At 39.4% G+C, this 17,442-nt stretch overlaps 1 protein-coding gene across 1 annotated transcript in view; it reads right to left on the bottom strand.

Annotated features, from left to right (window-relative positions):
- Positions 1 to 17,442, bottom strand: part of LOC150076510 (sugar phosphate exchanger 3-like) — a 168,732-nt gene that overhangs the window by 140,694 nt on the left and 10,596 nt on the right. Inside the window, exon 2 of the mRNA XM_090387474.1 lies at positions 2,162 to 2,267. Within this exon, the coding sequence (XP_090243600.1) occupies positions 2,162 to 2,267 (106 nt within the window). The remainder of the gene's footprint in view (positions 1 to 2,161; positions 2,268 to 17,442) is intronic.

Below are 17,442 nucleotides of genomic sequence, written 5' to 3'. Positions count from 1 at the left end.
TATGAGGGGCATTTAATAAATTATCTACCTGCTTATGAAGGAAATGAGATAGAGGCAAAAATCTGTTTTTTCAATGTAACTCCCCTGAACTTCAATACACTTGTTCCATTTTGTTGACAATATACCTAACAAAAAAATTCTTTGTCCTGTCCATCAAAGAACACAGAAACAGCAAACTTTAGTTCATTATCATCAGCAAAGTGACATCTGCATACATTTTTCTTGAGGTGTTGAAACAGGAAATAGTCATGGGGGGGCCAGATCTGAACTTTAAGGTGGATGGTTAAATTCTATAAAGTCAGTCCCTCAAAGCAGCAGCAACAGCATGTGACCTGTGCACTGGTGGGTTGTCCTGAAGAAGCAGCACACCTCTGGAAAGTTTTCTATGCCATTTTTCCTTTATGACATCCCTTAGGTTGCACACTAGGGATGCATATAATTCCTCAGTGACTGTCTGCTTGTGTTCCAAGTAGTGAATGTACAAAATTCCCTCAGCATCCCAAAAAAATGGTGGCCATAATCTTGCCAGCTGAAAGTTGTCTGAAATTGTTTGGGTGGGGACCCTTGTGCTTCTATTGCATTGATTCTTGTTTAGTCTCAGGATCCCAGTGATGAACCCATGTTTCATCACCCATAACAATTCTGGAGATGAAAGTTTCAGGATCCTTCCATAAAACTCTAAATTCTCCTCATAACACAGTACTCTGAATTGCTTCTGCACAGGGGTCAGAAATCTGGGAACCCACCTTGCACTGACCTTAGTTATCTCCAAATGTTCATGAAGAATAAGTATAGCTGTTCCCTCAGATATGTCACATTCCCTAGAGATTTGGACACCTTTAAATGTATCATTCAGCACAAGGATTTCCCACAGCTTGGCAAATTTCTGGAGTAGTTTTGTCACAGGCCTTTCTGGATGTTGGTTGATTTGGATTTTATTGGCACATTAGCAACCAAGGCTATAATGCACCAAGACCAGCCTTTCAATATGTGGATCACCTTTGATGGACTCTCTACCCCACTTGAACTGTTTTGATCAGAATTTTACCTGCTACTCTGAAGGTACACTGTTGCTATACACAGCCACCATCCTTCCATGAATAGCCTTTGGACCATTTCCTTCTTTAGTGAGAAACTTGATGACTGAATGATGCACCAATTTCAGCAAATTCATAATTTGATACAGGTGTCTTCCTTGTACAGCAAGCACAACCTATAAATATAGTGGGATCAAAATTTTGATTCAAGTTGAGATATGTAGGAACACGATAAATCATGAATCACTGAAATATAACAATGGGGAGTAACTTAGGTAGATAACTTATTGAATGCCCCTCATATATGCACCATAAACAATAGCATGAATTTAAGGGCAGAGACCATAACTAACCAATCTGATTAGCTACTAGTAGGCAGCCACAAAGGAATGAACTAGATACAAAGATCAATTTTGGTATTATATACTCAGATTTCAATAAAGCCTTACATCCCACACATCATTGTTGTATAAACTGGTGCACTGTGACATAAGACGCAAATTTCTACTAGGATTAAAGGGATGGTTAAGTAGTAGGAGACAACATTTATAAATTGTCACTATTCTTCATAGACTAATGTTATGAGTGGGATATGACTAATATTGTGAGGGTTTGGTGTCGGACCTTTTACTGTTTTTAATATTTATATATAATACTGATGTAGCTATTTCAAGACTGAAGCCCAAGTTTCCGATGATACAAAAGATTAATGAAAAGATAACCTAGGCATATAGGCAGAATAATGACATGAAGTTTAGAATATGCAACGAATATATTATATACTCAGATTTCGATAAAGCCTTAGATACTGTCCCACACATTGTTGTATAAACTGGAGCACTGTGACATAAGAGGCAAATTTCTACTATTATTAAAGGGATGGTTAGTAGGAGACAGCATTTATAAATGGCTATTCTTCATGGACTAATGTTGTGAGTGGGATATGACTAATGTTATGAGGGTTTTATTGTATTTAGGTAGTGCTAATTCCAGGTTAAAAATTATCAGAAGGAAATGGTTAAGAATTTTTTTTTTTTTTTTTTTTATTGTGGATTCTGTATAAGATTGCTTCCTTGCAGCATTTTGCCAATACTAATGTAAAAGCAAATGTATACAAAACTTACATCATCATATATATCTGGAAAGGAGGTATTGGTTGGGCTCCACACTTCAGAAATTGTTGTTTTTACATTGCTAAATGTCTTTCTGGTCACATGGAAGAGTGCATAACTATAAGAAAGAAAACAAAAAACCTAAGACAAGTCCAAATTTTAAACAAACTGAAATTAATTAATATATTTATATTAATATTGTATTAATAATTATTAAGTACTGTAAGGACTGTGCGATGGCTCTGTGCTGGCAGCAACAAGTACAAAAATCATTTAGATATTTGCTGTCAGCTCCAACAACAGAACAATGGAGGTAGCAAACTGCAATTGATGACATTTATTAGTTTCATGAAACATTATACTGCCAAGTGAGCACATTGTGTTCTAGTGGTAGAGCTGACCTTATTCTCAAGTTTCATTAACTACAAGCATAATGATTTTATATACTAACACAGAACTATGGTATACACTGTATTTAAGGGGGTTATGGAAGACAGAAGGGATGGTGGGGTCATGCTTCTTATCAAAAGCAGACAGTGTGACGAAAGTTTTTCTATATTCAGTCAGACGTTTCGCATGATAATATAGAATCTGTATGGTGCGAGACACAGTAAACCCTCGCTAATCTGGTTATAGTTAATCAGGAATGAAATATGAAAAATTCTGTTCACAACTGAGTACTTTAAAAGACATGGGATTTAGGAAAGCAGATGAGTCACTCTGACTGTGCAGAGAGAGAGAGATGGCCCATACAATACAGTCAGTTCTGCTATAATGCACATTCTGGCAACGTGAATTTTCTCCAAAGCAACTGGTATATTAGGGAACAATGTGAGTATAACATGATTTTTGCATTAGCTCCTGCATGATTTTGTCTGCGAGTTTGTTTGTTTGTTATTTGGGTTTTAGGAGCATTAGCAACTAAGGCCATATTGCTCCGGGGATATGCGGTGGTCATTCCCTGACCTTTCCGCATCCTCTATATTTGGTGGTCACGGGCTCGAACCCCGGTCTGATCAAGAAGCGTGTGCTACGCACTGCTGCTCCTGCCCACCTGGCTACGGAGGCGCCACTGTCTGCGAGTAACACCAGATGAATGCAAAACCTGGCACCAAGCTGAACATGGTGACCTGCACAGCAATACATACAAGTTTATGAAGCTTCTTCATCATTAGAGAGGCAGGCCAACCAGACTTCTCCTAAATCTTCTGAAATAGAAATATATTGGATCCATCAGTGTTTTAGATTGGGTGTCTGATAACACACAGAATGCCTGTCCCCTCTGAGGCCCTTCTTATGAAGCTGCCAAATGTGTGAGAGCTATATTTCCCATTTACTGTAGTTGTATTGATCGGAGATGGACTATTGTCTTTCACTGTATTCACAAGATAACATGTGATATTGGCCAACTCGTTTTCGGAGCTCAAATTTTTCTGTTCAAACAGAAATTTCGTGATGTGGATAGCTTGAGTGGAGGAGCATATTTCTGGAGGTCACTATCACAAAACAATTTGCAGTTCCCAGTTTACTGGGCTTTTCTTTTAGTGCAATCTAATTATAAACGGGTAGTAAACTCAACATTACTGCATTTGCGATAATACCAATAGCTGGAATTCTGTGGGTTTTTACGTTATTATGGTGAAATGTGAAACCCTTCCATGACATCTTCAACCGTATAAAAAAAACAATTTTTTGGAATCTTCTCTTCTTTCCTATTTTAAACACAAAAAATTGTTACTGCATATCTCACTTGCGCAATTTGTGCTTGGTATTCGTCATTATCGATTGCTTATCTTTTTTACTGTTTTAAATTTTATAATAAAAAAAAAAAAAAAAGTCAGTGAACAGAAATATCAATTAGTATATATATATTACAGTGCTATGTTTACTAAAATATTTATTTATTAAAACGTAGGATGTTTAAACCTGTGTTAGCAATTTTATTGAGTTTCTAACTTTTTTTAGTGTTTTACTTACCACACTGAACTTTTTCGCCATAAGCCTTTTTGTTTTTAATGCATGAAATACCATAACGCGGAGATTTTTAGGAACATGTACCGTGTTACAGCAGAACTGACTATACATTACATATGGCCATTACTAATACTAACTGCCCAAACTTTTTGCTGTTATATTAATATTAGCAATATAGTGCAATATAGCTAATACTTTTTTTTCTGCCAATGCACCATAGGCTTATGCTATATTGGCAAAAAAAGAAATAAATATAAAATAAATCAAAATAATAATAACATAAAAATAATAACTAAAAAATAAAAATTAAAAAGAATAATAAAAAAATAAAATAATAATAATAAAAAGGAAGATATACAAAATAAATATATAAAAAAATTAGTAGATAAACAAATAGACTAATTACATGCTTCACTCCAGTTGACCACTGAATTGCTTCAAACTGTCACCCTCAACTACCTCGTAGGGGCAACTTGTTTCCAATAATCAACTTCTAAAAGAAAACTTCTACAATTCATTTATCATTAGTAGAGGCATACGATGCCAGAAAGCAAGCTTACGCAGCATCAGCCAAAAAAGAAAATAAAAACCCTGCCATTTCACCCCTCCATTCATTCCAAATGCCTGTCTAGCTCAGCCTTAAATTTATTTAGGCTATTAGCTTCCACAACAAAAGATGGAAGCCTGTTCCACCAATCAACTGCCCGCTGGCTAAAGTCAAATTTCCGCACATCTATTCTACAACTATCTTTCCTCAATTTGAGACTGTGCCCCCTTAGGTTCTTAGTCTGAGCAAGAGGAAGAAATCCATCAGCATTAAGCTTGCTCGACCCATTCAAGGCCTTATACAATTCAATCAGATTACCTTGCAGGTGCCTACTCTCCAGAACTTAGGCCTCTGTTGGTACGAGCATCCCTTTGTTCCTCTCACCAATCTTGTTGCCCTTCTTTGTACTTGTTCTAGCAACTCTATATCCTTCCTAAAATGAGGCCTCCAGACCTATACACAGTACTCTAGGTGCGGCCTGACCATTGGGATAATCACCTCCCTGTCACTGCTAGCAAAATTCATATATATCATTAACAAGACTCCATGACCTGCCCTGTCCACCTGTCTGCACTGCTCAGCAAACTTCATATTTGACTGCACAATTACCGCCAGGTCTTTTTCACTTTCCACTTCCCTGAGTGTAGTACCAACTTCCCTGATTGTAGTAACACACACTTGGTACGTTTCTCTTCAGTTACTGCTAGCCATATGCAGTACTTTTCAATTGTCAATGTTAAACTTCAGTTGCCACTTCTCAGCCCATTTTTCCAACTTATCTAGATCCAGTTGGAATAGCATACTGTCTGTAGCACCGTTAACAATCCTGCCAACCTTTGTATAATCTGCAAACTTGAACATTAAACGTGATATACCCTCATCAATATCATTGATAAATATACAAAACAATGAGCCCAACACCAAACCCTGGGGAACTCCACTAATAACATTTGTCCATGAAGAGCAGTGTCCATTGATTACCACTCTCTGTTATCTCCCACTCAACCATCCCTTTATTTTTGGCATTCGGTTCCATTGTGACCACATCATAGCCAATCAAATTGGTCAGACAAGACCTCCCTTTAACAAAACCATGCTGTGTCTTAACTATTACTGCAGTTTTGTCTAGATGATCCTGCAATGCTTCTTTAACCAGTAATTCCATTATTTTTCCAGGAACACAGGTTACACTAACAGGTCGTTACTTGTGTCACCTTTTGAACCCCACTGTGAATTGGTGATACATTTACAATCCTCCAATCCATGGAAACCTCCCCTGAGTCCAAGGAAGCTCTCATAATTATGCCTAACGGATTGCTTACTTCCTTTGCTGCCTCCTTTAATATAACTGAATAGAACCCGTCCACCCTAGGTGCCTTCCTTATGCTTAACTTCAACAATTTCTCCTCCACTTTGCTCTGAGTTATTACAAAATCGCTCAACTCCCTGTTAGCATTTGATAAACTTCTGGCACTCCCCTCACTGAATAACTCCTCATGTGTAAATGTAGATGCAAAATAATCATTCAATTAATCAGCTACCTGAGCATGATCATCAATAGTCCACCCATCTATGTTAAGTGGTCCAATCTGATTCATCCATTTTCTTCTAGAGTTTACATAAGTAAAGAACTCTTTGCTGTTTTTCTTTGCGTCTTTTGCCAAAGATTTCTTGTGATCTGCCTTTGCCTGCCTAACCTCCTTTGTGACTTGATTACAGACTAGTTTATACCTGGCATAGGCTTGTGTGTCACTTGATACTTTATATGCATCCCATACATTCTTCTTTTGGGCCATGAGCCTCATTAATTCATCTGACATCCATTTAGGCCTAAACTTTGAACAATATTTCATAGTTGGAATGAAAAGCCTAGTAGCCTCCAAAATTACATCCCTGAAGGCTTCCCATTTAGAATTCAATGTTGGTAACATCATCAGTTGATCCCACTGTACAGAATTTAAAACTGTCTGAGACCTCTGTAGGCTAAAGGGAAGGACTTTTGTGAAAACAACAGTCCTTCCCTTTAGCCTTGATGGTAGCTACATCTTTAAGTAATTCCCACATCAGTACATTGTGATCACTGCCACCCAGTGGTTCCTTTATCTGCAAATTCTTAATGCATGAATAGCATAACCGCTTCGTTAGGTGCTGGTGGTTGGATGATCATCGTTCCAGACCCGGTGAGCCTTAATTCGGATAATGCCGCGATTGATACCTTGCACCTAAGTAGTTCTTGGGCAATGATTTCCTTTTGTCCAACGTGGTGCCCCGTTCGAACATTCCATTCGCCAATGTTAATTGCCCTTTTCGGCGTAGTAAGCATATTGCTATGGCCAGTGGTCCACTTTACACCAGTACCCTGGGTCCCCAGTGCTGGCGCATCGGCTACCCCGGATGCGGAAACAGTCAGTTCCAGCACCCTCAAAAACATCAACTTACATGGCGAAATCCATGTGGCAAGGACTCAGCAATCCTGGACTACGTTCTGATCAACGCCCGATTTCGCTCATCACTCATGGATGTTCGTGCCATGAGGGGACCTGATTGCGGATCTGATCACTACCTCATCCGGGCTAAGGTGCAGCTCAAATTACGGCATGCAAAAAGGTCATCTCGGTCAGCCAAGCTGGACTGGAGGCAGCTAATGAATACTGCCAACAAAGGGGCATATCAGATCGCCCTATCCAACCGCTTCGAGACGCTAGCCGTGCCCGAGGATATAAATGAAGAAGAAAAGCAGATCTCTGATGCCATCCTGGAATGTGCCAAGCCCCTATGTCCACCTGCCCGACGTCGAACGCAACCATGGATATCAGACGAGTGCCTCGACCTCGTGGACAAACGGAAGCAGGCAAAGTTGGTCGACTTTGAACGGTACCGGCAGCTAAACCGAGAAGTCCGACAGAGGATGACAGCGGAAAGAGAAGCATACTGGAATCAAGTGGCAGACGACCTTGAAGTGGTGGCATCCAAGAACGAGTACCGCTCTCTCTATCGCACCCTCAGATGTCTGAGTGGAAAGACCAAATTGACTAGTGACAACATCAAGAATGCTGATGGGACCTTCATGCGATCACCGTCCGAACGCTTGCAACGGTGGAGTGAATTCTTCAAAGCACTGTATAATCATGACCCACCTCAGGGACCGCCAGAAGCCGCACTATCGATTGATCTCCCTGAAGTCTCCATGGTCGATGTTGAGCCTACAGTAGAAGAAGTGAAAGCAGCCATACAATCCCTAAAGAATGGCAGGGCACCAGGAGTGGACCAAGTCACCACAGAAGCGATCAAAGCTGGGGGAGATGTACTGCTTTGCCGACTACACTCACTGCTCAAAACCATCTGGTGCACTGAACAAATTCCGCTAACATGGAGGAAAGCCATTATTGTACCGATCCACAAGAAAGGTGATAACCGGGATTGCAAGAACTACCGTGGCATCAGCCTCCTTTCCATCATCGGAAAGGTCTTTATGAAGATCATCCAGTCAAGGCTGCAAAAACATCGCGAGCAAACCAGTCGAGAAGAACAGGCGGGATTTAGACCCGGGCGAGGATGCTGTGATCAAATCTTTGCCATCCGTCAGCTGATGGAGGAGAGGATCCGGTATGGACAGCGAACCGTCATTGTTTTCATTGACTTTAAGTCTGCTTTCGACTGTGTCCATCGGCCTGCCTTATGGAAACTACTAGTGGTCGAACATGTACCTCGAAAAGTCATCACACTCCTCCAAACTGCATACAATGGTTTAACCAGCCAGGTGCGCATCCAGAACAATTTATCTGAGGAATTTACCATCCAAACTGGAGTCCGCCAAGGGGATGTAGCCTCCCCGTTGCTTTTCAACATTGTGGTCGACGCCATTATGAGGCAAGCATTCAGAAACAGACAGGGCATACAATATGACAAAGATCACTATGTGACTGACCTGATGTTTGCCGATGATAGTGCTATCTTTGCTGGTAACGACTCTGAAGCCACGGACATCCTCTACGACATTGCCCGCATTGCCCGGCCATACAGTTTGAAGATCAATGCTGATAAGACAAAGGCCCTGACAACAGATGGGTCGCAAGCCACCATCTATCTCGAAGGCGTCCAGATCAAGCAAGTGCAGGACTTTAAATACCTTGGGTCGCTGGTCCAGGAGAAGAAAGTTGCATCCACCATGGAAATCCACAGCAGAATTGGACAGGCGGCCACTGCGTTCGCCTCGCTCAAATGGTGTCTGTGGAAGAGGACCAACATTTCCTCAAAGACTAAAATCCGACTCTTCCGGACTTTGATCCTGCCCATTCTCCTTTACGGATCAGAAACATGGATTTGTCTCAAGCTAGATTTAAACAAACTTGAGGTATTCCAAATGCGATGCCTGCGGCAGATTTTGGGCATCTCACTTCGTGACCGCATCACTAATGATACCATCCGTGCCAGATGTCAACAGCAACCAACCATTGCCGACCAAATCCAGAAGCGAAGGCTTAGATGGTTTGGCCACGTATGTAGAATGGGCACGAACAGAATACCATCCACACTCCTTTGGAGACAACGACCCACCCAATGGAGCATCCAACGGACCGCGCCTAGGAAAACGTGGGCCAAGCAAGTGGAAAATGACTTGAAGAGCCGACGTCTCGACCTTAACCAGGCCAGGACTGACGCCATGGATCGTAAAGTATAGAAGAACATCACAGAGCAAGTCCGAAACCCTGCGGCACCTACAGCAGCATACTGGTTGCGTGGCCAACTGCCTCCCCCAGCTGCCAGCTAAGGACCAAGAAGAAGAAGAAGAATGCATGAATAATCACTGCTGATAATCAGATCAAGAGTATTACTCCCTCTGGTTGCCTCTCGAACATGCTGCTGTAAAAAACAGCCAGCCAATAAATCCACAAAAGTCTTGCTACTGTGCAAGTTACCAACCCACAAGTCCAGTCAATATCTGGAAAGTTAAAATCCCCCATTATAAGACATTCTGATTTACTGGCCCACTCTATTTCTCTACACAATTGCTCATTATACTCATCAGATTTATTAGGCCTATAACACATACCTACTTTCCCAGTGCTTATTTCACACCAAACAGACTCAACACTGCATTGTCCACCAACATCGATTGGATGCACTTCCTTAGATTTTATGTGTTTCTTAAGTAATAGCATAACCCCTGCTCCCTTCCTGTACACATTGTACTCCCCAAATTCCAATTCTGCACTGCTTATATCTGTGTGACACCATGTCTCTCATATCCCAATGATATCGGCCTTTGATGTCTTGACTAGCACTTCAAGTTCATCAAATTTATTAACTATACTCCTTGCATTGGTATACATGCAAGTATACATGCAACTAATCCTACTCTTAGTTACCTTAACACAGCCCATGTATTTACTAGTTCCACTATGCCTTCTAGCAATCCTGGAAATCTCCCCTTGCTTTCCAGGCTGCTGCTCATTCTAATAGAAGCAGTGCAAGAATCACTTTTGCCTCTCCCTGCGGCCACTGTTAACGTTTTAGTCTGCGTATCCCCCCAAGCTAGCAATTTTCCGACCCACATAACAGTGCCTTAATAGCATCAGCAAATATTCTTGCACCCTTTTCTATTTAAATGTACCCCATCCCTGTAGAAGCAATCTCTCCTGTCAACAAGCACAGACCAGGCTGAAAAAAATTCTACCCCTTGAGCCTTGCACAATCTCTCCAAGGCCGAACTGATCGACAAGGCTCTCATCGTATATTCCCTCCTATCATGTCTGGGCATGATAGGAGGGAATATATCATGTCAGACTATTGTTTGATAACTCATCAACAACACACAGAATTTAAATGGCCATCTGTTTACACTGCTCAGAGAACTTGATATTTGCATATATCATACAGTGACCAGATCCTTAGTATTCCAATCTGGGGGGAAAATTTTACAAACCCCCTAGAAACAATATACACATACAAAATATAAATTAAATACATATGCTTCTTTGAACTAAACATAAAATAAAATATCACACTTCTTAAAAAAAAAAATGAAAAAATATATATAGCCTATATAGGTTGATCTTCATTATAGGTACCCCTCATTGTTGGACAGACAACTTGTGTGATCGAGACCCGCTAATATTCGTAAAATCGGACAAATGCTAACTTACTGTGATTTTCTCTTGTAGAGAATCTGTCTTCACTTTGAATTTAAAATGATGCTTTGAATTTAGACCAAATAATAATAGGATAATAAATATAACGTATAGGACATTAAGAAATATTAAAATTTTGAAATATTATATTTTAAGTCAGGAAAGGTACCCCTCTGTGTTATGCTGCATGAAGAACATGAACTGAGAAAAATAGTTGTTAATAGAAGGGAAAAAAAAAAAAAAAAAAACACTCTTATTAGCATTAGTAGAGGCATATGATGCAAGAAAGCAAGCTTATTCAGCATCAGCCAAAAAAAAAAAAAAAAAAAACAACCACTACTCCCATTTCACCCCTCAATTCGTTCGAAATACCTGTCCAGCTGAGCCTTAAATTTGTTTAGGCTATCAACTTCCACAACAAGTGGAAGTCTATTCCACAAACCAACTGCCCGCTGGCTAAAGGCGAATTTCCGCACATCCGTCCTTCCTCAATTTGAATTTATGCCCTCTCAGGTGATTATTCTGAGCAAGAGGAAGAATCCCATCGGCATTGAGCATGCTCAAGCCATTCAAAGCCTTGTACACCTCTATCAGATCACCTCGGCGATGCCTAGTCTCCAGGCTCTGTAATTTGCAAAACTTAAGCCTTTCTTCGTAAGAGCAACCCTTTGTTCCATTCACTAATCTTGTTGCCCTTCTCTGTACTCGTTCCAGCAGCTCTACATCCTTCTTGATATGAGGCCTCCAGACCTGTATACAGTACTCAAGGTGTGGCCTGACCAATGCCTTATACAAGGAAATAATCACATCCCTGTCCCTGCTAGAAAAATTCCTGTATATCATTGACAAGACACCATGAGCTACTCTTGCAGCTCGTCTGCACTGCTCAGAGAACTTCATATCTGCCTGCACAATTACCCCCAGGTCCTTTTCATTCTCTACCACTGTCAGTGTAGTACCACAGAGTTGATACGTTGATCTGGGGTTACTGTTTCCCATATGTAGTACTTTACATTTGTCAATGTTAAACTTCATTTGCCACCTCTCAGCCCATCTGCTCAACCTTTCCAGATCCTGTTGCAGCAGCATAGTATCAGTAGTGTCCTTAACAACCCTGCCAACCTTTGTATCGTCTGCAAACTTGGACATTAAGCCTGATACACCATCATCAATATCATTTATAAATACAGAAAACAACAATGGACCCAACACTGAACCCTGAGGAACTCCACTAATAACATTAGTCCACGTTGAGCAGTGTCCATTGATTACCACTCTCTGTCTTCTGCCACTCAACCATCCCTTTATCCATAGCAGCAATTTGCCTCGAATGCCACACTTCTCCAATTTGTGCAGCAGTCTTCCATGCGCAACAGTATCAAAAGCCTTTCTAAGATCCAAATATATAATATCAAAGTTATTCCCTGCATCCAGTTCTTTTGTGACTACATCATAGTATCCAATTATTACAGGGGGTCATGTTTTTAATCGACTTTCATTTTTGTTTAGTGAAAAAAGGTTAGGTTTTTTTTCTGTGAAATAATACTAATAATAAAAATACATACTTCTTTTAACAATAAAAACAAGAGAAATTAAATAATATAATTAAATATATTTTTCTGCTCAGTGAATTTTTCTTAATTCTTCATTATTTGCTATTTCTTCATAAAATTCTTCACAAGAATTAGCAAAATTGCACTTAACTTGTAGTATTGCTTTCAGCATTTCTATGGTTAGTTGTTTTTTGTTGATGCCCACAACTTATTTACTACAGAAAAAAAAAAACTCTTTGTTGTACCACTGGTTACTGGAAAACAATGCAAATCATTTGCATTATGTTTGCCATTAAGTATGGAGGCTATTTTCCAATCTGGGACATTTTCCGGGACAGTTTGCAATGCAGGGCAAACAACTGAAATCCAGGAGTGTCCCCCGAAATCCGGGATGTCTGGTCACTTTAATATATAAATAATAATAAATCATCTTTAATAAATCTCAGATTGCTTTCTTACTCTACTGTTTTTAATTCAACCCCACCAAGTCTAGGCTGCCTACGTAGCCAGGTGGGCAGGAGCAGCAGTGCGTAGCACATGCTTCTTAATTAGACCGGGGTTCAAGCCCATAACCACCAAATACGGAGGATGCGGAAAGGTCACAGAATGGCCACCGAATATCCCCGAAGCAATATGGCCTTAGTTGCTAATGCTCCTAAAAACCAAATAACAACAACAACAACCACCAGGTCTGTTATTTTTGGGTTGCTATTCCCCAAGTTACAACCTTGCATTTGCTGCATAAAAACATGGCTGCCACTTTTTCTGACTATCCTAGAAGCCTGTTCAAGTGATCTTGAATGAGTGCTGCTCTGCACTGATTACTGGCAACTAGGGCTTACAATACCAGTCAAAATCTTAATACTGGTATTTTGGTATTTTTAATTTATGAAACCGAGATATCGGTATTAATACCGGTATTCCAAAAACAAACATTTTTCTCAATAAATTTTGATCACATTTAGGTGCAATAAAGTAAGAAAAAAACAAGTACTGTAATTACTTGAATTCATGTTTTAAATAAACTTTTCTTGCAATAATAAATATTCTGAAAAAAAATCATTAAAATACAGTTATTCTAAAAACAAAAAAATACATATTGTTACTGCAAGGTTAAGTTATGTTTAAGCATCCACACTACCTCTCCGAATAAAGTGAGCTCTTAAGAAACATAAGCAATCATAGTATGATCGTTTAAAATGGATCTAATTTTGGTACATACAGTATTTAATTAGGGGCAGAAAACATCCCTTCAGATTCTACTCTGGTACTATTGTACTGAGATAATTGAAAAAGATCTCAGTCCATATTTTCCAGGCTTTGAACTTTTTTAGAAAAAATAGTTAAGTATTTCATTAATTTCTGACTCAAGTTCATCTTTTAAAATCACATTGGAGTCAGACAATTTCTTATTTTGGAAAGAATTTGTGGAACACTGATGTTTTGTTCCATGTTGGTATTCCATGGCTGAATTATGTTCATCATTTTCTGAAGGAGAAAGACATTTCATTCAGCGAAGTATAATTTTCACTATAGTATCTTTACTGAGTCTGGGAGAGAGCAAAGAGTGGGGATAAGGAATAAAGAAGAGAGCAAAGAGTCCAGTTAAGGAATTCTTCACATATATAAATGCAAAGAACAGAAGGACAAATCAGATTGGACCCTTATGCAATGGACGTGGGATAGTATTAGATAACATAGCTAAAGTTGCAGATGAACTCAACAGTTACTTTGCATCGATATTTACATTAAAAAACCCTTTGTGTCAATGAGATATTATGTAAGTGAATTTGCAAAAAATGTAATTAATGATGTTGAAATTTTCAAATGATTATTTAATGAGAACTTTCGCACCTACAGTCAAGGAAGGCTCCTGTGGTTGATGGCATATACCTTATAATCTTAGAGGAGGAGGCAAGTGAGTGCATTGAACCATTAAGACTAGTTAGGAGAGCATCACTGGACTCAGGAGAGATTCCGTTGGATTGGTGTAAATTGGAACATAAAGGCGGTTCTAGGAGTGTAACGGAAAATTACCAACCAGCCAGTCTAACTTCAGTAGTAGGGATAATCATGGAGGCAATGATCAAGGGTGGTATTCAGGATCATTTAGATGGAAATGGAATTCTGTAGGATACATAGCATGGTTTTGTAAAGGGAAAATCATGTTTAACAAATCTGGTTAGCCATTCTGACAGGTCACTTGTGAGCTGGATTTAGGGAATAATTTCGACATTGTTTATTTGGATTTCAGCAAAGCATTTGACTCAGTCCCACATGAGTGGTTACTTTATAAGCTGAAGCAGGCTAGAATCATAGGGAAAATCCTTAGATGGATAGCATGATGGCTTCAAGGAACCAGGCAGAGGGTTGTTATAAATAGTTATTTCTCAGATTGGATTAATGTAAGAAATGGGGTTCCCAAGGATCAGTATTGGGACCACTGTTGTTTTTGATTATCTTCAATGACATCTATGAAGGGATGGAGGGCATGACGTCTAAACTTGCAGATGATGTAAAGATCAGTAGAGTAGTTAATGATCGCCACCAAGCAGAGCTTCTTCAGAGTGACCTAGATAGACTTTCGGGATGATCAGAAAAGTGGCAACTATGCTTTAATTCAGCAAAATGCAAGGTCTTACACCTGCAACCCCAAAATAACTTATACACTTGGTGGTGTTGAACTAAAGTCAGTAGCGGAGGAATGGGACTTGGGAGGTACGATATGGTCAGACATGAAGAAGACTCCACAATTCTCGGACACTGCTGTCCAAGAATTGTGGAGAGGTTTCAATGTTGCATGGTAACCTATCGATGATTTATCGAACATTTGCTAGTAGAGGATAATGACGTCATAATCACATAAAGGTGATTTTATAACCTTTATGTGATTAAATTATAAACAATTTTTTTTTTTTTTTTAATTAGTACCAAAAAACCGGTATTTTTTGTTGTTGTTATTTGTTATTGTTATTTGGTTTTTAGGAGCATTAGCAACTAAGGCCATATTGCCCCAGGGATATGTGGTGGTCATTCCCTGACCTTTCCGCATCTTCCGTATTTCGTGGTCAGGGGCTCGAACCCCGGTCTAATCAAGAAGCGTGTACTAATGTAAGAAATTGATGGCACCTCTGTCGCTCCCACAGAGGTGCCATCAATACCAGAAAAAAATGACCAGGATCCCAGTATTGTAAGCCCTACTGGCAACTTCCAATCTTTACATCACTGCATATTTTGACAACCTTTATTTCTCTGTTGATGTCATTTGTGAAATTCAAAATCAAGTGGGTCAGGAACCAATCCTTTGGGGACCCAACTTCTGATGTTATACCAATCTGAAGAATCACAACCCTCTGCCTTCAGCACTGCAGCCACCCAGCAATCCATCTAAGAATCTTTCCAGTAATCCCTAATATGTTCCTATATGGCAGGAGTGGCCAACTTAATTTGTGATGCGATCTACTTTTTTCCTTCAAATTGTGCCGCGATCTACCATCTCAAAAATTTCATTGCACGAGGTGCACAAATCGAGGGATGACTGTATACAGTCAGTCCTCGTATAACACGTGTTTACACTACACGAATTTGATGATACACGATTTATGAATAGGGGAACGATATTGTATATAACATGAACCGAATTCGTTTATGCACGATTCGCCTTTGTGTTTACAAGAAATTGCAGTTGAACGCAGAATCACTCCAACTAAACGCAACACGATAGGAATGAAGAGAAGATTCTGAAAATGTATTTATGTTTTTTATATCAGTGAAGGGATAACACATTTCACCATAATAACGTAAAAACCCACACAATTCCAGCTATCGATATTATCGCAAATGCAATTAGATCAAGTTTACTACCAGTTTATAACAGATTCCACTAGCAGGAATGCAACTGGAAATTGTTTTTATTGTTTTATGGTATTAATCCCCAGAAATGTGCTTTCGTAAAATGTGAGCTAGTGAGGTGTTCATAGTGTGTCTCTGCATTTACGGTGTTGTTTATTCAGTTGCTACACGCGTACAGCTTTTTTTATGTGTATCAAGCATGCCCTCCTCATTTTGTAATTGTGCTTTATTCCGTAAAAATGAGTAAAATATTTAAAAGGTGTGAAAAGGAAGCATCCTGGTGAAGACACTACAGATTCAGAGAGAAAAAGAAAAGCAATATCGATAAACAGAGGCGGACTGGATCAAAAATTCTTACCCGGGAAAATTTGTAGTGGCCTCATACTAACGTTTATGGCCAAAATCACACCGGCCTCCGGCCCTCCGGGGTTTCCCTGGTAAGGCTTATGGCCAGTCCGCCTCTGTCGATAGAGAAAAAATATGAAATTGTGAAACGCTTTGAGCAAAATGAAAGACCATGTGATATTGCACGTGCTACAGCTCTAGATGAGGCAACGCCGAGAATTACAAAGAATGCAGAGAAAATAAAAACAATTTTCATAGCAGGAACAACTCAAAATGTAATTAAAATCCATTAGATTATAGGGCACAAAGAATTGGAAGAGATTGAACGGCTGTCGCCTGTTTCGATAGAAAATCAAACAAAAAACAAGTTTGCTTACAATAGAAGCAAAATCATTAGCAATATTTTATTACATAATAGTCGTAATAAAATACGTAAGTATTTTATTACGATAATTTATTGTGTTTGGTAATGTTTTGGTTACAAATGTGTGTTCAATCTTGGGTGGTCGACATATAACCCTATTTTTCCCATAGGGCCTGTTGTTTATATTGTGAAATTTTGCATTGCACGAGGGTTTCTAGGAACACAACTATCATGCTATACGAGGACTGACTGTATTTAAAATTCGTCGTGATCGACCAAAATTAAATCTGCAATCGACTCGTTGGCCACCTCTGCTATATGGCAACCTATCGTAAGGAAGTCAAATGCCTTGCTAAAATTCAAATAAACAATGTCAAAGTTATTCCCTTCATCCAGCTCCTAGGTCAATGTGTCATACAAGGTTAGTTAGTTGGCTAACAAGTTAGTTAAACCTAATTTTCCATTAACAAAAACATGATTAAGATTTTCCTCCGATTCTTCAGGATCATGGCTTATATTCACAATGT

The sequence above is a fragment of the Mastigoproctus giganteus genome, chromosome 13 (genome assembly GCF_048544385.1).
Source record: "Mastigoproctus giganteus isolate SK-2022 chromosome 13, ASM4854438v1, whole genome shotgun sequence".
In the NCBI taxonomy this organism is placed as follows: Eukaryota; Metazoa; Arthropoda; class Arachnida; order Uropygi; family Thelyphonidae; genus Mastigoproctus; species Mastigoproctus giganteus.
Note: the sequence above shows the minus strand (reverse complement) of the source record. Positions and strands in the feature narration are given on the sequence as shown.